Source organism: Apteryx rowi, unplaced genomic scaffold (genome assembly GCF_003343035.1).
Source record: "Apteryx rowi isolate R43461 unplaced genomic scaffold, aptRow1 scaffold_459, whole genome shotgun sequence".
Classification (NCBI taxonomy): domain Eukaryota; kingdom Metazoa; phylum Chordata; class Aves; order Apterygiformes; family Apterygidae; genus Apteryx; species Apteryx rowi.
Genome location: NW_020450715.1, coordinates 504356 through 531555, shown reverse-complemented (window position 1 = coordinate 531555; position 27200 = coordinate 504356). Strand labels below are relative to the sequence as shown.

The following is a 27200-nucleotide window of genomic DNA, read 5'->3' as shown; positions in this document are numbered from 1 at the left end:
TAGTCACATTCATATCAAGTGATTACGTCACCAATCTAGCTGTAGGTAATAACTTCCAGCAATTATTATAGTGAAGCAGTTCTGCTATAAAATGTATCCTGCTGTCGTCTCCCCTAGAAAGTTATTCTAGCAAGCAAAGCCAGCATATGCTAGCTGTAGGTCTCCATGGTAGTTCCATCTACATTGACAAATCTCAGGATATTGGGAAATGATGCAAATAGCTTTGGTGAAGGGAAAAGGAGGTGAAACAGGGACAGGGAAAGCAGAAGGAAAGTGAAGGTGATGGCAAGAAGCTGAATAGGAATTGAAAATAAATATGAATTTTCTATATCGAAAAGAACTGGTATTTACTACCTAGCAGGACATAAAATTAAGCTAATGGTATAAATATAAAATATGATTTCATAAAATTACAGCAATGGTACTGAATGCACTTTAAAGTTGGAGAAAAAAATTACTCCATTTGGAATTATATATTATGTTTGACAGAGAGTAGAATGTCTAATCACATTTAAAGGACTAAAAGGGTAAAATGAAATAGGCATATTCATCCTTAATGTCCTTATGTTACATTTTATGTTACATTTTATGTTACATTTTCTGATACTGTACCACAATGGTGGCTACATAGGTGGAGGATTACTCTCTTAATAATTTAGAAGCTGCTTAAAAAACTCAAGTAGCTTGAAAACGATTCACAACAAAAATGCCAATGCCACAACACTAAAGAAGCAGGCAATAAAGACATACTAGTTGGTCAGAGGCACTTACTTTGAATTATTACGTATTTTAACTTCAGTTAATAAGTCTGTCTGACATTAGAATCATTACATTCAAATAGAGGTTAATGAGACTTAAAATTAAACAGGCATTTAATCATACATACAATAAAGATAATTGATTTTAGGTCTCAATTAGAAAACAGGAAAGATGATTCCGTCTTGCAGTACAAGACTAGAAGTCACAAATTTTTAATTCCCTCTTCTTATGAGCTTGATGGAAGAAGCAACTGGTCTTCTTGGTACCTATTTCACCAAGAAAAACTCAGTATGTGTTGAAGTCAGTACTTTCAGCTTTCTTCTGAAAACAGTTCATTTTTTTCTAATCACTTCCTGTCTGCAAAATTATGACACTTCTCTTAAATGGAATTCTAAATTTTTGGGTTTTTTTCCTCTTTTTTCCCTATTCCTTACCTTAGCAAAGTTTTTTCTTCAGTTACTCACCTGAAATTTTCTTTGAAAAAATGTGCATGTTTACAAATAACTGTAACTTCCATTCCCAAGAGCTGAACAAACCCAACAGAATTCATGCTGAGCTAGAATCTGCTGTTTTAATTCCCTGTTGGGAGTCTGCCAGTTGGGAAACGCTGACCAGCAAGTACAGGTCTTAATTACACAAATCCAGAAGCTGCTGCCAACCTTTCCCCATTGAAAAGCATTTGCTTCTAGTGTTCTTCTTGATGAACAGATTATCATTCAAACATGATTTATTGCTGCTTTATAATATAAGTAATTAAATGAAGAAACCTTTTAAACTCAAGGGAATTTTAATAGGTTACTTGCAAAATGTTATTGCAGGCAACAACTTGTACATGATTTTAGTTCCAAACTCACCAAAAATTATACAAATCAGCATTGTAAAAGTGTCAAATTAATGCCTTACAGGCTTTGCTGGCAGAGTTAATTTCTAAATTCTACACGTGGGGAAATGTTACTCGTTCATTTTTTTTCTTTTCCATTTTTTTTTAGAAAAATTTACAAGTGAAATATTACTACAAAACTTTTTATAAGGAATTTTTGCAAAACATTTACATTTTTACCATCAACTATTTTTCTGTTTCAAAATCATTATGTAGATTTAATACCCTATGCTGCACATCAATTCTTGCAGGATGACAATTCAGTGACATGCATAAAAAAAACACCACAAGGCATTAAAATGAAGACTTAAATACAAATATTGTTGCAATAAAACAGTTATAAAATTGAAAAATAGGACCTAAACATCATGCTTACCTAACTTTGACAAATTAACTTTTTCTCCTAAATTACACACTTTTATTACTGCTCTCATGAAAGAATGTGATAAATAATGACTTAACACCAATTTCTAATGTAATCGGCAACACATATACAAACCTAACCAAAGAAAGCATATTTTAAGAAAAAAACTATTCTAACACTGGAGTTCTACCATGGTAAGTACACTTTGCACTGATAATTACAATAAAGCAAAATTTTTAACGGTGGCAAAGGGAATGAACAGTGAAATGCCATTAAACAAGATACTACTGCACATCCGTGCCCTATTACTTACAACAGCTATATCCCACTGAGTCAAATAAAGGACACTGAAATTTACAATCCTTTTAAGACAGAAAAGTGGATTCAGAAGGGTATGCAGAACAGACTGTCAAAATGTTTCTAATTCCAGTGGTAAAATGTGCACCTGCTAACCCAAGTTAATGTGCTTTAGATGCTATGAAACCAACCAGATTTAGATTTTGATACATCTATAATAGGGATTCATTGCAGATTAAAAATTACTTCAGTTTCCAATCTGCATACATAAGTATGCATGAAAAAATTATATATGAAATGGTTGTGCAGAATGCTCATAACTTCGGTTTACAAAAACTGTTAACTTCTAGGAAACATGGTAATAATATTAGGAAAGTTTTTCTTTGCATAAAGAAATTTATAGCACTGATTGTGAAGCATAATGATAAAATATATATTTGATGTTTCATTTCCTATATAATAAAATTAACAGTTAATACTACCTAATGTTCATCTGTATTAAATGTAACATCTAATTGATTCTGATGTTTTAAATCCAGATACATCAGTTAAGAGTACTTTAAATAAAATATATAAAATAATGTACAAAACCCAACTAAAATTTAAAGACTCTGTTACAAGTCTACAAAAGCTTTAAGAAACTTGAAATTTATAACCACAGTGTAAAATTGTTTTTCTTTAATCTCAAAGCTTTTTATGTAAACTGAAAGTATAAAATACCTTCAGCTTAGTATTTTGCTACAAAGGGCTGGCCTAAAGTGTACACAGTGTAAACAATGATTGGTATTTCTCTTGCTTCAAAAATACACAAAACACCACAAGACTGATAAAGTATTCAGATGAGAAGTATATGTTTTGTGAGGGAATGCACAAGGTATCTGTTACGTGTCTCAAACCAACAGTTACCAAACACATCCTTCCTTTTGTAATTTGCAGGAAAAAAACCTTATCCTTCTTGCACTGTACTTCCTTTAGTTATATCAAAAATATTTTGGTGTATAATTTAAAAAAAACGGTCATGAGAGTTATTACCAAATAGCTACATTTGTAAAAGATTGCGTTTATGCCTATGGGAATAATTCAAAATCCTGAGTATGAAATATTTGGCCATCTTTCCTCCTTGTATGCACTGGGGTTTTTACATACAAATGCACTTTTTTTTGTGTTTTGTTTTGTTTTTTTTTCATTTCCTCTATATTCCTATTAAACCAACACATCTGAAAATGTAACCAAACCTTTCAAATCAAAAGCTGTGTAACAGAGATAGCTATATTCCTCTTTACCCAGTCTGTTTTGTGGTTGGAGGCTCAGTGTAAGATTTCATAGGTGACACATATTTATTACCAGCCCACATATTATCCTTGGAGAGAGACTAAAGATAGTAATATTTAGGGAAAAGGAGAGAAAACATTTTACTTACAATGCCTTTTTTGGTTAAAATGTGATAATTAATTCTTTTCTTTGGCTATTAAGTCAAAGCATAAAGAACTCAGCACATTAACCACAATATAATAACTAGTATTTACAGGAAGAAGAAATTGCAGAATGAGCTACAACACTCATGGAGACAATTCTCTGATTAATGTCCATGAATTCTAACAAAAATAAAACAATTAACTATTTAAAATTGAATTTTTATGATTCATGTTACCTACAAGTTAGAAATGGACCACTGGTGTTTTAAAATATAATGAAATGAAATACCAAAAATTGACACACAAGTTGTCATATTCATTTTCATCCTACATAAAGATACCATTATTTCTGTAAAATCTTATGTTAATATCCTTCTACGGGTTTAACCTTTCCTACTGTATACACTAATTCTACATAACCTTAACTCTCCAAAGAAAGAGAGGGATTAGAACTCACTGATTGTCACTTATACGCACTACTATAATGTAGTGGTCAAAATTATCTGAGGTCCACACCTCAGATCCATTTTGCAGCATGTATAGTCCAGCTGCTATTCAAATAATTCCAAAACTTGAGAAAAGACGGCCAAAATCAATTGACGTGTTCTATGGACTGAGCAAAAAACTAAAATCCTTCCATTATCACTCAATCTGTATTCAGTTTTGTTGTGCCTTAAGGGAAAGGGATGTTCCCACGAAAATATTACAAATCTATATTAAAAACAAAGTACCTTCATCAAATGATACCAATCCTCATCAAGGTTCACCCTGTTTTACATTGACATTATCTGATTTTACAAACATTAACATACAATGCTAAAATAGAAGGAAAAGTTCATTTAAAATCATTACATGATATACAGATATATAACTAAAAAAGTACAGTATGGAAATAATATTCCCCCATCTGTTTATCCAGTTCATCAATCTGCGCTGTTTGTATTTTTGAATTTTTTTTCTTGTTGCACCAGTGTACACTTCCCATGCTGACCTTCCAACCTGGAACACTTGTAGAAGTCAAGACTGAAAACATGATTTCCTGCTCTGTCATCCACTTTACCAGCCCACTTCCATATCCTGAAAGGCATGTAAACTTAAGTGCAGCACTAGGCGTCTGTATAAATGATCCTTTCAGAATTCCTCCATGTTTGTTGAAACATTAGGGGTTGCTGGGTTTGAATCTTGAGAAATGGCAGCAACAGTGACAATTCTTGGAGAACCAAGAACCTCAGTAACCGAAGAGTCCAGTTCTCCCGAGGTAACAATAGCAAGAGCTGTTCCACCACCCTTCTTGTTCTGGTGAGTTTTGACATGTTTTGAGAGATGGTCGCTTCTCATAAACCTCTTAGAACATTCTGGGCACTCAAATCTCTTTTCACCTTTTTTAAAAGAAGAAGAAAACCAAAATGTTACTGAAAGAGAGCATTAAACACTATTCTTGTTTGATCATTTGAATCTGACCCTTCTCTATTCAATGTTTGAAGTGTCCTTTTGAAGACAATGTTTTCTTCTCTGTTTGATTTCCAGATCTGTTCTGTTCAGTCACAGGCTTTTGGCTCTTGTCAACACTCTTCATTCTTAAATTGCTTTCAACAAATATTTTCTATGTGATTAGCTGCTGTGTAGTTTGAATTTTAGGTCATTAGGTCACTTTAGGTCACTAATTTTAGATCACCATTTTCATAAACTTCATACCTGACAGTGTAGAAGACATAAAGAGCCTAAAAGAACTATCTGATAGCTTTAAAAAAAAAAAAACTTTATTTAGATTACAATGATAAGGCGGCAATTTGGAAACATGAATCTCAAAGCTCCATTAATCTGTCTCATGAGGATGTATGGGACAGTGGGGGAGAGGAGGACATTCACCATACTAAAAAAGCACTGTCAGTGTTCGAATGTCATTGGTGTGTAGGTTTCCTTCAAGCGCTATCTTCTGAAGCTATGAGTTGAAAAAAAAAAAAAAAGCCTTCTTGGGGCTAGAAGTATGAAGGCTGATACAATTTTCAGTTTCTGGAAGGTCCACCTTTCTAATCTGAACTGTTAAGAGAACTTGCTTTACCAAGTGTCTCTTGAAACTTCATGAAACTTCCCAAGTAGACCAAATCAGACAAAGAGACTAGGTTAAATTTCTTGTGGACTGAACTAGTCCAAGTGAGGAATCAGCTGCCTGGCTCACAGCCACCCTACATGTGCAAGAAAATATGTCGAATTAAGATTGGACACTACAGGGCACTACAGTACATCAGCTATCTGTCTTGAGGTCATCTCCTTCTAGCACAGATTCAAAAGAACTGTTTGAACAGATCATTTAAATTATTTCACACTCACCTCGCACTGATAAAAGACTAAGATTTACCACTTACTCTTTTTAAGTTACTTTATTTACATATAAATGCAGTTTTCAGAGATCTTAATGGGATCTTTTCTTTTATATAACTGTTAAACCATGGCCGCTATGATTCAGACCTGCTGTATTATGTATACAGAGAGGGCTGACCAACCTGTGTGGGTTCTTCTATGTCTTTGCAACTCATCACTCCTTGTAAATCGCTTGCCACAAAAAATCCAGTTACACACAAATGGCCTTTCACCAGTATGCCAACGCAGATGTGCCCGAAGATGAGATGTCTTGCCATAAACTTTTCCACATCCTTCAATATGGCAGATATGTTGCTTCTTTTTTCCTGGCTCATTGCTGCCTCTAAAAAGATCAAATTTAAACAGGTAAGTAATAATATTATAAAATATTATTAACTAACTTTGGAAAAATATTTCTGGTAATTGAGAAAATTATAATCTCCTGTCAAAAAAGAAACATACACGCATATTTTCTAACAGGCAGGATTAAAAACATGTAGGCGATACAAAAAAATTTCATGCTCAAATTAGGCAAGCTGTAATAAATTGCCTAAATATTTATTGATTTACCTTCCTTCTCCCTCTCTACAGTTAGGACATGAGCAGGCAACTCTTCTCAATCTCTTGCCAGGTTGCACTTCCTGGTCAGAAGTTTGTTGAGCTTGTTGCAGCTGCACTTGTGTTATCTGATCAGGACTAACAGCACCAATTGCTGCATTAGCAATGCCACCTACTGCTACAGTTACAGGGGCTATTGTGGCTTGCTGTACTTTTACTCCTCCATCTTGTCCTTGCTGTTGACCTGTAAAATAAGAAAATCTTTGTACCTTTTATTGGTCATTTAAATAATTGAATTGCACAAATAAACTTTATATATTTTATAGAACAAAAATCCACTGAAATTAAGGTAAACTGCAAAACAAATATTGCATCTAGCCAGCCATTTCACCAGTTTTCCTGAAGCACTGCCAGAAGACTTACCTGCTAGCTTAGGTAGTCCTGCTTAATGTCATGTGTTATTAAAACAGTACAAGACAGCAAAATAGTGGGCGATATTAGGAAATGTGAACTAATTTAACAGGCACTTTCTTTTTCTCAAAAGCTGAGATAAATTAGAAAACATTAAACAAAATATTACGTAGAAATATTATTAAATCTATTGCCAGTTAATATCTCTATAATAACCTTGGAAAACATATGTACATTCAGAAAACTAGCATTAATTCATTTTAAAAGTAGTTATATGGTGCATACAGAATTGTCACTTCTGCAGTATCCGTGATACCTGTAAGTACTGAATCAACACAGAGCCTAACATGGATGCGCTTTATTTTCATTAGACAGGATTCTCTTAGTTAATGAGGTCTTTCAGAATTGTGTAGCTGATGTTCCAACATGAAGTCATAAAAATAGGAAAGGGGCAAAGCAAAAAACTACACATTAATGTATCAGTACTCATAGCCTGGGACTCTGAAAAGTTTGAACAGAGAGAATACACAATTCACTCTAACAGCCTCCAAAAAGGATTATGTTTGTGGTAAGGCAAATAATTCTTGTTTCTTTGACTAAACGTCAGTAAAGATCTCTCAGTAAGCGACTGTTGATAAAAATACTCTAGAGAGTGAGAACAAGGATTCAAACAGATAGTACTACTGGCTTTTTGAACCCAGAATTTGTCCTTCTTGCCTTGTTACAGTCTTAGTGTCTAGCAAAGGGCAAAAATCAATATGTTTTTGAAACGGGATGATGGGTCATCAGTGTTCTGGTAAAATGCTGGTAAAAATTCTGAAAGGAACACCTCAGCTAATCAGCTGACAACAAATGTAAACACAATGAATAACCAGAGCTTCTAGGATGAATTTCTTGAGGTCGCTGATATTCCTGTAACATCCACAAAGAAAAGGACTAAATTTGAACAAGCTAGCATACCAGAGCTTTGAAAAGTGAGAATAACTTTTCTGTTGTGTTTTGCAGAAAGGAGTACAGTTTCAAGAAGACTGGAAGGCTTTACTGAATCAAATGGAATCCTAAGATTGACTTGATGCATTAAGGATTCAATTGCATTGTGTAATTTCATGATCTCATTGGCTTTTTTGATCAAAGCAAATTAGAAAGACTATCTTGATGTTAAAGCAAAATAGAGTATTCCAATACAGGTAAGTATAGTTTCTTGAGCAGCAGGGTAACAGTACATTTGCTTTCCAAAATAAGTTAGTACTATAGGTTTTGAGAAAACAATCTGACACAGGGACATGACTGGCACTTGAAATCTGATAACACTGAATGATAGTCCTGTCAGCCACAGGCACAATAAATGAAGAAGCTGCCATTTTCAAAAATTCAGTGGTTACACACAAATGGGAAAGAAGGGGAAATACTATTCTATTTATTGATAGAGTGCAGTTACCAACAGGGAGTGGCTCAGAATAGATCAAAATATTCTGTATGCCCTGTCTGACGGTCCTCAGTATTGAAGCATTAATTTAAAAGCAAAAAATTACTTGGAGGTAACATGATTCAGAGCGATTCAAACAGGTACACCAACTTACTTCTCAGGCATCTGTAAAAGAAGTCATCAGTGGGGATAAGACTGAGAACACCCTTTCTGAAGTCTAATTTGCCTAGCTACCAAGTGAGTTTATATATGACACAGTGCAGAATAATGATTACTTTATTCACACGATTGCTGAGGAACTATAGGTGCTTGGACAGACTAACTTGGATATAGTGCCATGATAACAGCTATAGATTAACCTAACAAACACCTCCACATACAAGCAAATAGGTTAAGACTAAAAAGCATGATATATAGAGAACCTCCCAAAGGGACTAGGCTGTCCCCAACAGGCCAGCGTTGGCTATGAGATAAGAAGTAATTAATCCATGTTGTACCTAGGTCAGTACCATGTTATCATCACCAAAAGCACTGACTGAATTTTCCCAATTCTTTCTCTTTGCTTCAGCCTGGAACTTGCACCTGATCTTCCTAGATATTAATAAACATGCATTCCTTGTTTTCTTAAGTGCACAAAAACTATTGACAGATACTTACTGAGTACTTTTGATTCTCTGAAAAGAACAAGGCAAACCCAGAAGTGATAATGATTGAATCCCACTTGCTATTGGACAGCTAGACAGTAATACTAGACAAAAAAAAGTCTAAAAGAAGCTTAGAATTTGCAGCAGAGGAACAAGAGAAGAATTACAATCTTACTCTTGAGTGTAGAGCCTCCATATGTCTAGGATAGAACAAAGTCTTTCTTTTTCAGAAAGAATACTGGAAATAAACTTCTTCCCCATGTTCTCAAGAGACTTCTTCATACCTCCTCAATAGAGCAATGAACCCAGTGTTAGCAAAAGGCACTCATGCAAATAGTCTATGAGGGAAATGATGATAGAGTATGGATAACATTGGGTCATAAATGCAGATAGTAATATCTAGCACTTGGGTTAATAGTGGCAGAACAGGACACAAGAGCTTCCAAAGAAAATGCTAGTCCATGGCAATTCCCTGTCAGGCTGTTAAAGCTGCTGAATTAATGACTGAGTATAATGAATAGCCAGAGTCAAAGAAGGCTGATTTTTTTTTACTTTATATCTTATACTCATATTAACATAATATTGTTATTACTTATGCTAAAACCAGCTTTAGTTTTTGGTTAGCCAAAGGTAAATACATTAACAGGAAGAACTGGCTGAGCTTGGAGTACTTCACAAAGTGCTATCAGCCCTCTTATTAAGCAGACTCAAAATGCAAACTGCTTTAAATCACAGGGCCAGCACTATAAATGAAGACAGTCCATGAATGCTCACTACAAAAGCTAAAGGTCTATCAGCTATTATGGCCACATCTACTGCAGTCTCTGACACTGTTTCACCAATAGTCAGGTTTTCAGGTACATTAAGAGTTATCCTTTGTCATCCAAAAGGATGTTAGACAGATGACTCCATCCATGTCAAAAAGTTTTGTTTGGCCAAAAAAGTCCTGCCACCTAATCATTCTATGGTTAGAACACAGCTGAGTAGCATCATTTTCTTTCAATTTTCTTTTTTCTTGAATTTTCTTTAATTAAAGTTTCAATGTAACTTTTCCCAGACAAATTTTTCAAATAAGATACAAATTGATGCACTTAGAATCCTTTTCATGCTCCATCACTAATGTTACAGTGGCAAGCATCTGTCATGTAACTCTTGATGGATCTGGGGGGGGATCCTTTATGGGGAAGCCTGTTCAGTATTTGAGTTGCATACATTGTGTTGATTAGATATGACTTAGAGACCAAAACTTGATTCATGAGATAACCAGCCACAAAAGTCTTCTGACACTTCTTCAGAATATCCAGTACCACTGCTGACACATACTTTATCTAGCCTGTGGTTTCCTCAATCTTTGTCATTGTTCTCTAATGAATACTTGCAAGGTCCACATGAGGACCATCTTGGAGTGTAACATACACACTATTGAGCTACAACTTTAATCTACTTAATAAACATGATATAGTCATATATTTGAGTAGGAACACTTCACAATAAATGTAAAGGTGACAGTAAAATACAAAAGACAGAAAATGCCAAGGGTAAGGTTGCTCAGGCAATTATAGTCTCTAAATACATGCTCTTTGGATGGCATTAACAAAGTTATTACATTTCTTAATGTGAATGTTGACTTCCTTCTTTAAATTAAGCTTGAAGAGCTGTTGATTATTTTAAACTCCCCTTCCCTTCAATTCCACTTACTAAAATCAGGGCAGAAGGCTCTGAAACTCTCAAAATATCACACAAATAGCATTTTTTAAAGATCCAGGTCACAATATTCACTAAGCAAATCTGTACTTTTTGAGGTAAAGGAATAACTGGAGGAAGCACAGATATCTGATAACTATGTAAGCCTTTGGCAAAGAATATTTATAAGAAAACACTCAAATGTTCTATGTTAAAATTTCTGGACTTAATTCTTTTGTTATGGATGCCTGAAACAGCATCCCAACAAGCTAGCACACTAAGAGCACACAAGATAAGAAGAAATATATCTATTCTCCTTTAAAGTTATTAAATATGAAATTCTTTATCCCTTTGAGAGTAAAATATTTGAAGCTTGTTGAAAGTCTTTCTCAGGAAGAAAGATTGGTAAGTTTTCATGAAACAACTGACAACAGGTTCTGATCTAAATCTTAAAGTGAGGCCACTATGTTCTTGATTTGCCTTTTTTTTTTTAAATAATGTACTAGGATTTACTAGTAATTAAAAAATTACTGAAAATTAAGGTCACTTTGAGACTGTTAAATTGAGCCAAGCACAGGAATGAATCTTCATCTTGCTAATAGGAGAAACTGAGTTTCAAGAGCCTTAATCGGAAAAAAAAGAGAGGGCAAGTACTAGCACTATTTAGCTAAAGAGAGGAGTACTGAATTAAAACCTTTGTAGTAAGAGCTGCACCAAAGGCTGCAGCTATCTAAAGACATGGAGGAGTTTTATTAGGCATATGACGACTCAACACTACATCTGTTTGATAAGTTGAGACTCTACTTTCCCTCAAGCTAGACCAAAACTATTACAGTACAGTACAAACTACAGAACAGTGCCAGAACTTATGAGCCTTGGTGGCCAGATCAGATGGGCTAAAGCTTGCTGAATGTGCTGCTGCTGTTTTTCCTATTATCCTAATGAAAAAGAAATTCTTCATAAATTGGCAACTAATGGCAGATGTAGATGAAGCATTTCATTATTTCTTAAATCAAGTTTAATAAAGAAAAGATACTGAGGTGTTACTTAACTGTTGACATGAGTTTTTAGGCAGCTTACAAAATTTGAGGTAATTTCTAAAATTTATTTAAAGGAGGATTTTTCCATAGAGATAATGCACATGCAAATTAGCTCCTCCTTTAAAAAACAAGCAAAACAAACCCTGCTAATTCTTAAAACAGGTAGGTGAGATAATGCTGTTCATAAAGGTACAGAATAATCTGTCAGTTTCTAGACAGGGGAAAAAGACCTTTTAAAAATAAGCCATATGACTTGTTGCTAAGGTCATAAAATACCATTTAACGCCTTCCAGAAATTCTGCTTCAAGCATGAGATCACTTAACATTACTTCTTCCTGATAAACTCCAAACCACAAGACTTGATATCACTATACTTCACCATTCATAATCAAGCTTTTCAGTAACAAGAGCTCTCGTGTTTCAACACAGCAGACTTCAGAAATAGGTCTAAACAGATCACTACCTGAGGGAACAAACAGTCAAGGTCACATTTCATTTATGTTATTACACAGCGGTTGTCAGAGCAGTCACTGCGCATTTACACCTGCTTTTAGAAGACAGTTTTTCTTAAATCCCCATGATTTCTTTTCAACAGCGGTTTCCTGAAATTGTGAAACATTCTCTCCTTAACAAAATCATCACTGAACTTGTAAAAAAAAATTGAAGTTTATTACACATACTGTCAGGTTACAATTTTAAGTTACAACAAAATGTTAGTGCACAAAATAACACTGATGGCAATTAATTCCATTTTATTTTCACTGCTGTCTAAAACTTTCTTTTGGGGAGTAATCATTGCATGTTTTCCTGTAGTCAAGTAAAACAACAAGGCAACTTGACATGGTACTTATTTTATAAATTAAGTGCAGTAAGACTTTCACTGTCTGCAATATTAACCCCCCCCAGACTTTTACTATATGTTTACAACTGAATAATTACAAGTAAGATTATAGACATTTTTAAAGCTTCTCAAATAGAAGACCTACATGATTTTAGCCAGTAATCTTTCCCACTGAAACAGTCAAGTAAATGCATAACTCATTACCAGAAACCCAATTTATCAAGATGCAGGATTGTATAACCTTTGTTCTTCAGGACTGCTTATTTTGCTTTCCAATTTTGCGTCAAAACTTCATCTTAACAGTTGGTATTCCTGTATATAAGAATCTGTAACTCATTCATGCAATAGAAATTAACTTTTCCAAGCTCTTCCTATGGAGCCAAAATTTAAAAATAAATTTTAGGCTTCAAAGCAAACTTGCAAAATAAGAGCTCCCATAACTACCTAAGATGATTAAAAAAGCTGATGTGTGTTACCTAAGTAAAATTTTCCTATAGAGTGACTGAAAACTAAAGATTATGGTTATTAGGCTTGGCCATCCACCATAAGCCAAATCAAGTTTCCTTTTACTACACAGTGGACAAGCATTCCTATCACACTGTTCTTGTTCGCCTTAAATAGTAAGCATGAAAAACTGCTCTTTGAACCAACAGAGCAGAAAGGGCCATAACATCTGATCCATTCAGAGGGATCACAGGAGTTCAAGCTTTAGAAAATGGATCTTGGAAGGAAGAGAAATGTAAGAAGGCACTTCTAGTTTCTGGTACTCAGTTCCCAAAGAAAATTTTGTAAATAAGCAATGTAAATAAGCAAAAAAGATGGCAGCATTATCAACAGAGAGGTATCCCACTACTGTGTGCCTTATTACAAAAGCTGAGGAACAGTTTTAAAAAAATGTAGCTAGAGCTAGAGTAGTTAATATTACAAAAACATTTGTGTAGCTGTATATTCCAAAAATGAAAGAGAAGGTCATGACTGACATCCATAATTCAATGTATATACTACCGCAGGACAGCTGAAGTAAAGCTTATGACAGCCTGCAGAGCTCCAAAGCTTTGCAAGCTTTGGAGCTGATGCAACAACTCACAGATTCAACAGCTTACTGATGCAAAGCAGGGGTCCAGGGGGAGAAGGTGGTCTCACATCTCCCTTTCCCCTCCATACCCCAAATGCAGTCAGCTTGCAAACATCCTTTCTGGACACTCTTTTTCTGTAATAAAATACAAATAGTCTACTTTGATTAAGATTAGTTAAGATTTCAAAGTTAAAAAAAAAAAAGGCTGTTGTAATAGTTCATACAATCAGAAATAATTGCTTTCAACATCAGCTGCTAGAAATAAGATTACATGCTGAAGAAAAATGAAAACCATATTTTAAAATTAAATATATGAAGACAAAAGTGAGCTGCAGAATTTATGCAGAAGCCATAATGTAATTTGGTGTTACTTAAATGTTACACAGATAATTCTGCCCTCTCTTCTGCCCTAAAGTAGTAGTTTATAAAGATATAGAGAAATAAGTTACAGAAAAGGAATTCCCCAGAACAGAAACTGCTCAATGGTCGATTCAAAGGAACCACATATTCTTCAGGAAAGAACAGTTTGGAGTAGAGAAAGAGAACTGGATGAGTCCAACTACAATACAAAGTTTGGGTTGTCTCAGCACATAATGTCCAGGTGCTACTGCAAGCAAAAACAATTTCCAGTATAAACAACTGCAGCATTAACTAGACAAGCTCTGTCTTTCCTACTAACTAAAAGGACAATGCAGCAAATTTCTGTCTTCTGCCATTGCAGATTTTGACAAAATTTGTAGAAACTTGGATCTTCTTCCCCAGGAGCTTGCTTTCTATGTCAAATGGGCCAGTGCATTCAAAAATTACTGATCATGATTAACTAAGCTTAATTTCTGTGAAAAATGCCGCTTAAAAGCTGGATGTCTAAAGCAGTAATAAATAAGGTTTTTGAGGGTTTAACAACTCTTTAAAAATGTTTTTTCTTTTGTGTAAGACTCTTACCAACAAGACAAATATAAAACATGCCCATGAAATTTTATGAAGGTATTTTAATAGCTTTTCAAAAACAGGAAGCTTTACCCAGGTGCTTTAAGACAACATGAAGTCACTTCGGTATTTTCAGATAGAAAAGTAATTTTTCCAGATTGCAGTATTTTTTCATTTAACTGAAAGCCAGTTTTCTGTGTTACTTTATTAAACATAGCAAAGAGCTAGCACAAATACAACACAGGAAATGCTATAAGTAAACAATGAAAAATCAACTATGGAACTGCATTTTCACAAAATTTAGTCTTGCACAATCAAGTAGAGGTTTCAATCAAAACCAGACAACACTCCTGGTTGTTCCAGATGGTTTGCTGTTATTTTAATAGGGTTCAACTGGGGGGGAAAAAAATACGTTCTATTTATTAGGTATTCTAAAGAATGCACTATCCACTGATCCAATGAGTCAGAGAAATTAACTTGTTATACTACTGCTAAGGCAAGAGAACTTTTCAAAAAAAGTGATTTTTATCATTGTTGAAGAAGTCAAAAAGTAAAGAATATTTTGGTTAAGTCTTCAAGAAAACTTCTCCGCAGACAAAAGCATGCACTTCTGTGCTGTAGAATGTCACATATGTTGCATAGAAACTAGTAGTGAATGTAAAGAGAGTGCATTTTTATGTTTGTTTTCACTGAAAACAGCCCTTTCCCTCCCAACTCTTGGCTTATTCAATAGCTTACAGGCACAACAGAACTTTGCCAAGTTCTTTCTTCCTACTCTTCCCCTGTACTTCAGAGACGTAAACTTGTTGACTGTTAGTTTCTACAGCCTAAATAGAGGAGCGCAATACCTGACAACCTATAATAATCAAAAAATGCACCCATCTTAAATGCTTCTGCCATAGGTAAACTAAAATACTGATGTCAGAGATTTAAGTCTGTTTTTCAGCATTTTAGTTCAATGTCTGCATAAGTCCATGTATGTAAGTCATGTGTAAGTTACCATGGAAATAGTAATAGCCTAATCTTGAAAGGACAGAAGGCAGTTGACAGGAAATACACGCTAAGTTTTTAGTAACCTGTTTTTTTTTTTTTCCTACAGTTTATCTGCTTTATGTAATATTTTATACTTCCAAGCTGATGCTTGACTAGAGTGCTCAGAAATATTCTTTAAGTAAACATTTCAGCTATATGAAATGTTACCTTTATATTGATCAAGATAAAAATAAGTATGCCTCTATGCACATAAGGGATTAGTAAACAGGTATGTAGATATGGAGAACAAAACACTTAACAGAATGGAAGAGAGATAACCTTAAAACTAGGTTAAGTTGTATAGTATTTGATAAATTTGTTCAGAATCTAAAAAACTTTTAGCAAGAGGGTAATTAAGATTGTTCTCAGGAAAGACAAGATTCATGAAACAGTCTTAAAGGTATTTTACAGTAAGACTAAATATGAGATAGAAGTCTTGGATTTATCACAGCCTATGGGTAGATAGGCTAACCAATATCAATGACTAATTTGTTTATTTAAGTTGTAACAACTGTTATACCTTGTTGCAGCCTTTATCAGGCAAGGACCAACCAAGCTACATATTACAGCATGACAGAAGAAGAGCCATGTAAGCATCTAAGATCCAACCCCTTTGAAGTTCTGCCAACTCTTCTGTAACATGGTTAGCCTTTAAAATGGCATGCTTGATCTCACCTGCTCTTCCTTTCTGGTACAGAACATAACCTAAAAAGCCTGATGTTTTACTCAGTTACTTCCCGGTGACCAAAGAAAGAAGACAACCAAGGCCCATATTGCTTAGACTTCAGTACTTTGCTCAAGGGAAAAGTGATCACGTCATTACTTGAAACCATCCTATATCTAAGGAAAGGCAGACTTGTACTTCAAGTGTTGTATAAGTACCTATCATGTATTCCAGGTATTTTGGTACAAAGATGTTAACTGTTCTATTTACCACAATATGATACTGATTTACAAGTCTATTAAGACTAACTATGCATACTGGGATAACATGGTTACCTATCACCAGCTTATCAAGGTATATGACTGTTCACCAGTGTCAGTAAGTATTAAGGATCACTCCAAACATTATTCTTAAGAAATAATGTGTACAGAAATCCATTTAGCTATGCTCCAAACTAATGTAAGCATACACAGAGATGCTAAATTTCTCAAGAGGCTGAGGATGTCCAGAACTATGGTTTTGGTGAAAGTTCCATATAGCCAGAGCAAAATATTCATTAGAAAAATACAGTGCATGTGCAGTCTTGACTATTTCAAGAGCTGTGATACAACGTGTGAATAAAACAACTTTTATTAACTAAATATATTTAATTAAAATCACTGAGCACTGGAAAGTTTAGTTGCTTTTCAACAATAATACTCTTTATACTTAAAATTAATGTTCCCCTTAGAACCTCATGTCCAAAAAAAAGTAGTAGTAGTAACAGGCTGATGAAGATGTGCAGCATCATTCAAATAAGCATTCTCTTCCTTGACACATTTTCCGAACAAGAAAATTTAGTCAATTCATTTTCCATTCTACATGCTCCTATTTCTGAGGGTAGAGAATGAAAAGGAAGGGCAGGAATTAATATTCTCAGAGTGAGCACCTGTATCGATGAAATATTTTTACAAGACCACATACTCTAATTGTGAAATAGTTTTACTAATGCTCTTCTTTGAAGACTTTAAGAACTTGCACCTATTTCTTGTTACTAATAGAGAAATTGTTCATTAGAAGCCTTTTTCACTGCGTAATTATGAGCAAAGGTATTATTTAAAATACTTCCCCCTCCCCACTTTATCCAGAAGTAATGAAGTCATGTCTTGCTACTCACAGGTCAGGTAGCAAAGGCTTGTTTTATGGAGGCATATCACAATGTTATTCTCCACAGACAATTTAGTTGAACAAATAGACTGTGGTTTCCATATGCATCAGGTTCTGAAACAGCATACTGATAATTTATTTTAAGCTACCATCACCTAGTCAAATATCATCATGGTTTGTTGATATACTGTTTCTGTGACTATTCTGAATTTCAGTTTAAGAAAACCCTACAACCAAAGGAATCTTGCTATTAGAAGATTAAATGTTTCTCCTATAATTACTCTGAAGCATTTGAAAAGAATGCCAAGCGCTATAATATTTAGAACATTGTGGTTCTGCAACAGTCCTCAGCTCAGGGCAACCTGAGAACAGTTGTAAATGACCTTTCATTACTTTGGGAAAAAGTATGCTAAATTTTCATATTCTTCCCAACTGCTTTTCAAACACTCACAGTAGAAGACTGTCTAGAATGCCAAGTAATGCACTAGGATGCAAAAATTAAGCCAGCCTTCTGCATTTGTTTTTTCTGTTTTTGTAGAAAAGAGCTCAATTCTTTGTACTTATCTTTTCACTGCAGATTCCATAGCTTGCAGCTTCTATTTCTTTCAAGATATTTGCCACAGCTTGCTGGCCAATGAACATCCAGGGGAACACTGGATGATGTTCAAAATATTATGCAACCACCACCCTTTAGCTCCTTTGACTTTCACAATTAGCATCTATATTTGCCATTTGCTTGTACACGCTGTGGCTACTTTAAACCCTTTTCACCTCATCACCACCAAAAGGCTTCCCTGCTTGCTTAGCTACAAAACCCATAGTCTACCCATACTCCTTGCTACATTAACATGAGCAAGTAGGAGACTAACATGAAAACCTATTTTTCTCATGCAGTGATGCAAGTCTAATAGTCTAGGACTTCAGATTAAACAACCCTCCCTTCCCTCAATATCTAGTATATATGATAGAGATATAGAAGTTCATGGGTAGTACAAAGACGAAAGAGATCTTGAATTCTTGTGTTATGAGAAATTAAAAGAACATCAAATTAAAAAAAAAGGGGGGGGAACTTATACAACAATTAAGGCATTGAATTTATTACCAACAAGTGCTGAAGATGTCAAAAATTTACATGGGCTCAAAAAAGACAAATTCATATAAGAAAAAATCCATTAAATATAAAAATGACCACTTCTGGCTCATGAAGGCTTGAGCTGCAGGATCACTGAAGGGTGGAACAGTATCTGTGAAAGCAGATTATTCTTGCATGCATTGCTTCCAGTCAGCATCAAACACCATCAAAGACTAACTATTTAGTTAGAAACACCTTTGACTCTTACATTCCTGAATTACACACATTTAATCTCTTATTTATCATTTTATTCCTGTTTGAAACCATTTTACCAAAATCTTTAAAACCCCCCTGAGAAGTCTGTTTGGATATTCCAGTCATGCTGGTTGAATGTCTTCAGCCTTTGAACAGCAAGTCACAGAATTAGCAACTCTCACAGAAGAGGACTCAATAACAGTAGAAAGGGAAGAGAAAGCCTGGAGGACAGGCAGAAGGTAGATGCAGGCAAGTGAGAAAAAAATGCATAAGGAAGCAGGAGACCTGACTAGCAAACTACATAATTAATAGCAGTAGTGCAGCAGAAGCAGTTGGTGGAAGAAAAAGGGAAAAAAAGTCTTAGTTACCCACATTACTACAGAGTGGGAAACAGAAGTAGGGTAAATTGCATTGCCCCTCCCCTCCCCCCCTTTTTTAAGTGCCCCAGTGAAAAGACTTGATATTGGACTTCATTGTCATTAACAACTGGTTTAAAGTCCACAGCACATCCCTGCAAACTCACTAGTTCCAGTATCGTCAGGCAAGAAAGTTTTCCACTGAATAGAAGTTCTTCTTCCATGTTATTTTGGTGGATGAACTCAAATTTCCCTATAATTCGGGCCATGTCACTGCCCATCTTAAAGTGGCTTGAACTTGAGTTGCGAGGTGGTGGAACCCATGACAAGAAACTAACAAAACCCTGACTAGGTTCAGGTAAGTTACAAGTAACTTAAAGTGTCCCATATAAGGACAGCCAGACACCTTCATCCTCATGTGACGATTATTTCAAGAGGTATAATCAGAGTTGAGACAAGTCTGAACCATTACTTTAGTTCCCTGTTTCTTCTGAGGGGGAAAAAAAAAAAACACTGAAAAGACACCATCAAGAGAGGTAGAATGTATTCCAACTGTTAGAAGAACGTTGAACAAGTTCAGAAAAGCTTGTGACTTCTTCTGAAGGCCCCAACTTAAAAAATTACACAGGCAGAATAACTTTTACAGACAAACTGATATACTTAAGCATTTCATTAACAGTTTAACTAGTCCCTTTTATTCCACCCCACATTTATCAGCATCCAGTGTTCATATTCCATGCTATTCCTAAAACAAATACATTCCAAGCTCAATGTGTTGAGAGACAAAGGAACCTAGCCCAAAAAAGAGAAATGGCTTTATGAACCATGTTTTTTCAGGACCACAGCAGTTTTAAAACAAGCTCCTTCACAGTCATTTATGTTGTCAAGTAAACACATCCAGATAAATAAAAAGGCCTGAAAATAAAGTAAAGGTTACCTTATTTTAAGAAGGGGGGTGGGGGAGAATCCTTTGACCTTGACTACACAGCTATTACAGCAGAAATCTTAAAAAGGCAAGAGAGCTGTAGCTGTGTATCGTTTGCTTGCACCAAACTCATATAGGGTAAACTCAGGAAGCCAACATGTATTTTGTTTTGTATTTTGTTTCAGATTAACATTAAAGACTATCCTGTTCCCCAGAGAATGAGGTATAAAAACACTACAATTCCTGTAGCGCTAAAGAAATGCTACTTACATTGCACAAGACTTGCTCAAAGGAAGATGGCTATGACAGAACTCATCTCATAGCAAGCCAGATATTTGCAGACTTCTTCATGTTCAGGTAAACACTGTTGCTTTTATTTAGTACATGGCTTGATTAGCTCTGAATTACATCATTATTTAAAGATTTTTTTAAGGCTCATATACTTAATTTCTGTCTCCTCCTCATCCAGCTTTCTTCTGTGCCTTCAATTATTCCTTCGACTGATGCTTTGTAGGTCTTTTACTTCTAGAAAATTTCTCTACCTCATGGATGTTGAATGAATCTTCACTCAGGCCAGAAAGTGAAACAATATGAGAACTTCTGCTTTTGCCTTGCTTTTGCCCACATATAACATGCAATTACAAATGTGATACTCACCAAAAGCAACACATCCGAGCTTTCCATTAACAAACAAAATCCACACAACCCACATACCTTATTCACCTTGCTTGGTTTACACTAGAGCCTACATACCTTGAGACCAGAGACTCAGAACACAGGTTATAAAGCCAACAAAAATATTTACTTGAATGTTTTAATATTTTTCTTACAATGTGAGATATGTCTCTTCCAGAATTTAGAATCTTCTTGACAAGAATATTAATGACTAAAGAACATAGAACTATTGCTTAACATTTCCATAAGAATTTTAAGCTAAGAAGTTTTGTTATTTACTGTTAAATTAGAGTCCTATTGCTTTACTGTTTCATTTATTGCATTTTTCTTAGTTTCTCAGTACCCAAATTACTCCTTTGTAATAATAACTAGAAAAACTAATGCAACAGAAATACAACACAAACAAAAGAATAGTTATTTCAGACAAATATTCCCCCTCTCCCTCCCAAAAAACGTCTGCTGGCTTGATTGTTTGGGTTTGCTTCAAGAAGAAAAAAAGCATTTTTCTTCTAACAAGGCCAGAGTACCTGAGCTCACACGTGGATTGAGTCTTTCAGTCAGTCTGTTTCCTGGCACTTTCTGGACATCCTACATATGGCTTATTTCTAACACCTACTCTTACTGCTCACTTGTAGCAAATGATCCACTTTTGGAGAGTTCAATTCATGCACAAAAGAATTCAGGCTGACAGACTCAGGTACTGCAGAGGAAGAATGGACATACCAATCTGCAGATACTGAGATAAGTGGACAGTTAATTTTCTTAAATTCCTTGTAATGATAATAGTAAAAGCCATTTCAAATTGAAAATGCCGAACTTGAGGAAGTTAATAGCCATGATCAAGACAGCTTACTCCTTATAATTGGTAAGCAAACTTTAGTTTTTAGCATGTTTGCGTTTCTGTTTCATACACCATTCTTTTCTTGAATATTTAATATAGCATTAACAAGAGGACAGCACTTCATGCCCTTCACTCTCCTTTCCATGCTATCATGTCTCCCATTCCCAGAGTGCAGCATTAGGAAGCTTTGCAGGAGAGAAACAGATGAAAAAGAAAAGGAGATGATGACCTCTAACTCACTTTCTTGGAGATCTCCTTTTTCCCCTAACCCCAAGCTTCAGAAATAGATATAGTACCTTATGTATGGAAGAAACGGGGTGGGGGGGGAGAACCACACCACACAAAATTCACTGCTGCTAGTATAAGGGAAAAACAAAAACACTACAGAACTTGTATGACTAAGGCTTCTTTAAGGACCACATCTGCAACTCACTTCCCTTCTTTCATCCTCAGTTATAAATGTCAATCCCTCTGTTTTCCAGAGGGCATCACAGGCAGAGGTGCAATCAAGGTAGCTGAGCAAGATGATATTCAGAATTTTTATTTCGAATTCCTACTAGTGTCTAGTAAACAGTTGTAAGCCGTTAGTAAGAAGGAAGAGAGAGGGAAAATAAATAAAAGCATGCAGAAAGATTTCTACCCCATTGCCAAGACCAGGCTGCTCCCAAAACAGATTTCCCATATAGTCCCCTACCAAAGTATCAACTTCTGTCTAACAACTGTAGCCAATCAGCACTCTCCCATCAAGGAAAGTTTTCCAAGGCAAATTAGACCATAGCCTATTGTAGCAGTTGGTCACTTCCAGCATGCAAACTTCTGTTTGGAACCATTAAAACCAAACACCAGAAGATCAAGATTTTAATTTTGATTACCTAGATTAACATTCCTGCAATGTTCCTTCAGTAAGCTGGGTTTAATGCATCCAATCCAGTTCTTAAGATTTCAACATGCCATTAGGTGCCAAAGAGTACCATAGCAGATAAAATTCTCCAAGTGTAAAATTTCTTATTATTAAGCCAGTGTGCCAGTATGATACTAATACTTTTAGTGTTGACTGGACAGAAGTTAGATATGAGGTTTTTCTTATGGTTTTATATTCACAACAGCCCAACTGCAGACACAGTTTTTATAACAAGAGTTTAACTACCAGACTAGAAGACTTGTATGAAGTAAAACCAAGTTCTTATAAATGGTTATCAAGCTGGCAAAGAGAACCCCTAAATCAAGTTTTATATAAAATCTTTAAAAGTTTACAAGTTTTATAGAGATAATCTTGTGAGACACCGCAGAGAACATTGCATAGAACCTGCTTTAGAACTAAGTTCTACTATCCAGCCTAAAACCTTTTAATCACTCCTGCTCCAACTATTAGATGAGCATAATCAAACAGACATTTCATAATACAATTCAGAAGTTCAATATTAAACACTGAGCTACAGTTATGAGTTAAAAAAAAACACCACACAACAACACATAAATCACAGGAACTGTACTGTGCATAAGTGTACCTTATTCCATTTGATCTCTTTGCAGAGGGAACAACTTTAGGAGCTAATGCAGAATATAATAAACAGTTCCATACAAGACATATGCCATGACACGAGTTTACTTACTGTCTCTTTCCTCATCCCACACCCCACCACCCAGCATAGATTAGCAGTACTACCTGGTTGGAAGAGTGCCTTTGTTTTTTTGGTGTTTTTTTTTTCTTTTTTTCTTTTTTTTTTTTTTTTAAATCAAAGCTGTAACAGTACAGCCTTATATTCCCTCCCAAAGCTTACGTGTCTTCAAAACTATTCGTAAATGATGCTTTCTCTCTTTGTCTTATTAAATAAAATAGTTCCATTTCAACAGAGGCAGCAACTCATACTGATCCAACTGCTAATATTAGCTCAATGTCTAGGAGAGGCATCAGCTATGTTAAAATACTGAATTTTAGTGATAAGGATAAGATTTTTTTTAAGTTAAGAGTTTCAAATTTACTACAGAAAGCCTGAAAAAAGTGTTAAGAAACTGTCTGGTATTCTTGCAATAGTAAAACACTTTGTCAGACTACTCACCTGCAACACTGGTAATGGTAACTGGAACTCCTTGAACTTGAACACCTGCAGCACTCAGGTTGGCAACACTTACTGTTTGGAGATTAGGTACTGAAGCAAGTTGGGCAGCGTTCAGTGTGATTGGGGTACCAGCAACAGCTACTGGTGCAATCTGAGCAATAGTTGTGCCACCACTTGAAGATACAGGGGTAATAGTTAGTTGTTGGGGTAACCCAGCATTTTGAACTTGAAGATTGGAAAGGCTTTGTAGATTCTGAACCTGTACAGTTTGCCAGCTAATTTGCCCTGATGGTGTTAAAGTTGGAGCCCTGATGAGCACCTGAGTTGGACTCACTGCCTGCAGCTGAACATTCTGCAAAGGCTGCTGCTGGATGGTCTGTATAGTTTGCCCTGATTGGAGCTGAAATGACTGTGGAGGAATAGCCTGAATAATCTGCTGTTGAGGCTGCTGGATCTGTATTTGCTGTAGAATAGGCTGGCCTACAATCTGGACCTGCTGAAGGGAACCTGACTGATCCTGAACATTCTGTAGTCCATTCGACTGGAGCTGACTGGAGCTCTGGGCTTCAGAGTCTGTAGCAGTTGTTTGAGGTTCTTCAGCTGTCTGCTCTGAACCGCTACCTGCTGTGCTTGTGTACTGGCCTGTTTCTGCAGAGCTTACTAAAGTATCACCGCTAGTTAGAGATGTTGAGGCAGTAGTTGTAGAAGTGGAAGATGAGGAAGGAGATTCTGGCATTGTACTAACAGAGGCAGTAGTGACAGGTGTAGACGCTAGCTGATTTCCATTGGAAACTCCGCTCTCAGTAGACTGGCCAACTTGTCCAGAACCTCCTCCTGCTGCCACATTGTTTATCACAGGCAATGCCAAGGTTACTCCACCAATGTTTATAGGTAAAGTTGTTACAACTTGTGCCTGAGTACCAGGAATAGTTTGCAGTTGCAGTGGTATGGAAACACCAGGTCTAATCTGGACTGGAACTGTCTGATTTGCTAGGTTTTGAGCAATAATATTCCCCGAAGCTGTCCTATTTGCAGTTGCGAGGATAGCTTGATTGTTCCCTGCAGGAATAAGCTGAATTTGACCCTGTATATCTTGTAGGGCAGTAGCATTAGCAGGATTGATTTGAATTTGTTGACCTTCCGTTGTCTGAATCTGTGGGATCACTTGGTATTGGACACTGCCACTTGGATTTTGTACTTGAATGACTTGAAATTGTCCAGGGTTTGTTGCAGAAGAATTCCCTGGTTTGGTTTTTGAAGGAGACGAACTTCCATTGTTACTGCTGGAGGGACTAGCTGCACTTGAGGCAACCGAAGATCCTTGTTGAGCAACATTATTTTCTTTTGAAGCAGAAGGAGCAGCAGCAACAAGCTGCCAAGTGTTTCCAGCAAGCTGAGTTGTTACTAATTCTAACTGTTGTGGCTGATTTTGAAGCTGCACCAAACCTTGATTTGGATCTATAATAATCTGCTGTTGTCCAGTTGCTTGAGTCTCACCAGGAGTTCCTATTTTGCTGCAAGTGGCTGCTAGCAAAGCCAGAGGTGAAGGCTGAGAATCCTATCCATAAAGAGAAAACAGAGCAGATTCTGAATAGTTATTTCTGATGGTTCGTGTTCATGCTGTTCTGATTTACACAGGAAGCAGGGGGGAAAAAAAAAAAAAAAAGAGTGCTTCTGCATACAGAAACCAATCACACAGCACTGAATGAGGAAGTACATATTCCCGTAAATAATCTTTAAACATAAGACCAGCAGTTATCAATGAATATGTGACAGCCAGGACTGTTTCGTCCTCACTCTAATCCCCCCCCCCCCCAAAATAAATAAATTTTAAAAAAAGTGCCTCTAATACATGGAAAGCAGCTGATCACTGTAAAATGCAACCAAAAAACACATCCAGGCAGTAAAGATATTTCACCCAACCAACTATATTTCATCCAACCTAAAGAAAGATGCCCTGAGCAGGAAATGCAGTTAGCTGAACATTTCATTTTAAATGCTAATAGTTTGGGTACTTCCCTATTTTGGTGTGTGTGCTTTACCTGTGAGCCTCCAGTTTTCCCTTTTTTATTATTATTGTTGTTATTCTCTGCCTCGGGAGATTTCTCTCCCTCTGTGGGCATAGTTTCCTCCTTCTTTTGATCTGTAAAAATATCAAGTGTAACAGGTTAATTATTCACCTTCATTTATACAATAACAAAACCTATGAGCATTTCTTTTTTGGTTCCCTGCTTCTTGCCTTTACTTCTTCATGAAAACAACAGTGCAAATCATTATTACAAAAGAACGAGTCCTAAGAAACGTGGTTTGAAACCCAACCCATGGGGGCTGGAGAGTTAACACCCAGAAAGGGGAGGTTTGGTTTCCTCTCCCAGAGACAGCAGGAAAAAACCACCCACAACCCTCCTCCTCCTCCTGCCCCCTAAAGCATCGACGGCCACTGAGTGGCCGTCGATGCTTTAGGGGGCAGGAGGAGGGTTGAGCAGGGGAGGGAAAGAGGGAGGAAAAGAGGAATGAAGGAGGGAGGGATGTGCACAGGAGGGGAGGGATAGCGAAGAAAGGGGGAATGGAGAAGGGAGGAACGGAGGAGGCAAGTCAGAGGGGCACGCAGTGGAGGAAGAGAAGAAAGGGGGCATTAGAGGAAGAAGAACAGATGAGAGGAGGGCAACAAAAAAAGAGTAAGGAAGGGCGCGGTAGGAAGGGGGAGAACGAGGGAAGAAAAGGGGGAACCCGGGAGGGCGGGATAGAGGGGGGATGAAGGGTGGAGGGAGGAGCGGAGGGAGGGGTGTGCACAGGAGGGAGAGAGGGAGGGGGTTACATACCGCTCATCCCGCATTAATGCCCCGCTGAGGCGCCGCTCTAGGGGGGAGGAGAAGGAGGAGGAGGAGGCGGAGGGTGGGGTGGGGGTAGCGGGGAGAAGGCCGGTCGCAGCCGGAGCTGGGAGGAGCGGGACGGCCTATTTTTCCACGAATGGCCGCCGCTGGGCTGTGGCGTAGCTGCCTCTCTCTCCGCCCGCCGCCGCCGCCGGCCTCAGCCCGCCGCCTTGAGTGACAGCTCCGAGCCGGCCGGGCGGCGAGGGGGGAGGGAGCGCGGCGGAGGGGGCGGGGCCCGGCGGGGCCCAACTGACGCCCACTGAGCAGGAAACCGAGCCCAGCCGCCAGCCTCTCGGCCGCCCCTCTCCGCCTCAGCCCGGCTCCCCACGCCGGAGGCAGAGGAGGCGGGTCGGGGGCGGGACGCAGCGCTCCGCGAGCCCGGCCCCAGCAGGCAGCAGGGCCGAAGAAGAGTGGTCGCCGCCGTCGTCTTCCTCCTCCTCTTCTCCTTGTCGCCGGAGCCTGTGCCTCGCGCCGGGCGAGAGGGGGCGTGGCCACAGGGGCGCGCGCGCTTCGGCAGCGGAGGGAGCGGCTGCCCGAGCGCTCGTACCGCTCTTGACAGCGCGAGGAGAGGAGGGGGAGGGCGGGGCCCGGCCGCCGCGGGGCGGGGCCCGGCCGAGCCC

At 37.3% G+C, this 27200-nt stretch overlaps 1 protein-coding gene across 1 annotated transcript; it reads right to left on the bottom strand.

The window, feature by feature from the left end:
• Nucleotides 1–854: 854 nt before the first annotated feature.
• Nucleotides 855–26737, bottom strand: SP4 (Sp4 transcription factor). The gene is made up of 6 exons (XM_026077572.1): nt 26530–26737; nt 25750–25850; nt 23708–25265; nt 6647–6878; nt 6220–6419; nt 855–5094 (listed from the first exon to the last, which is right to left on the bottom strand). Exons 1-6 carry the CDS (start codon nt 26534–26536, stop codon nt 4847–4849), a joined length of 2346 nt encoding a protein of 781 aa, XP_025933357.1. The 5' UTR covers nt 26537–26737; the 3' UTR covers nt 855–4846.
• Nucleotides 26738–27200: the final 463 nt, after the last annotated feature.

Excerpts from the sequence above, each read along its gene's own strand:
- SP4 (XM_026077572.1), bottom strand. Across the intron at positions 6,420-6,646 it reads TGTAGAGAGGGAGAAGGAAG|AGGCAGCAATGAGCCAGGAA; the intron begins GTAAATCAATAA and ends TGATCTTTTTAG. Across the intron at positions 5,095-6,219 it reads ACATAGAAGAACCCACACAG|GTGAAAAGAGATTTGAGTGC; the intron begins GTTGGTCAGCCC and ends CTTTTAAAAAAG.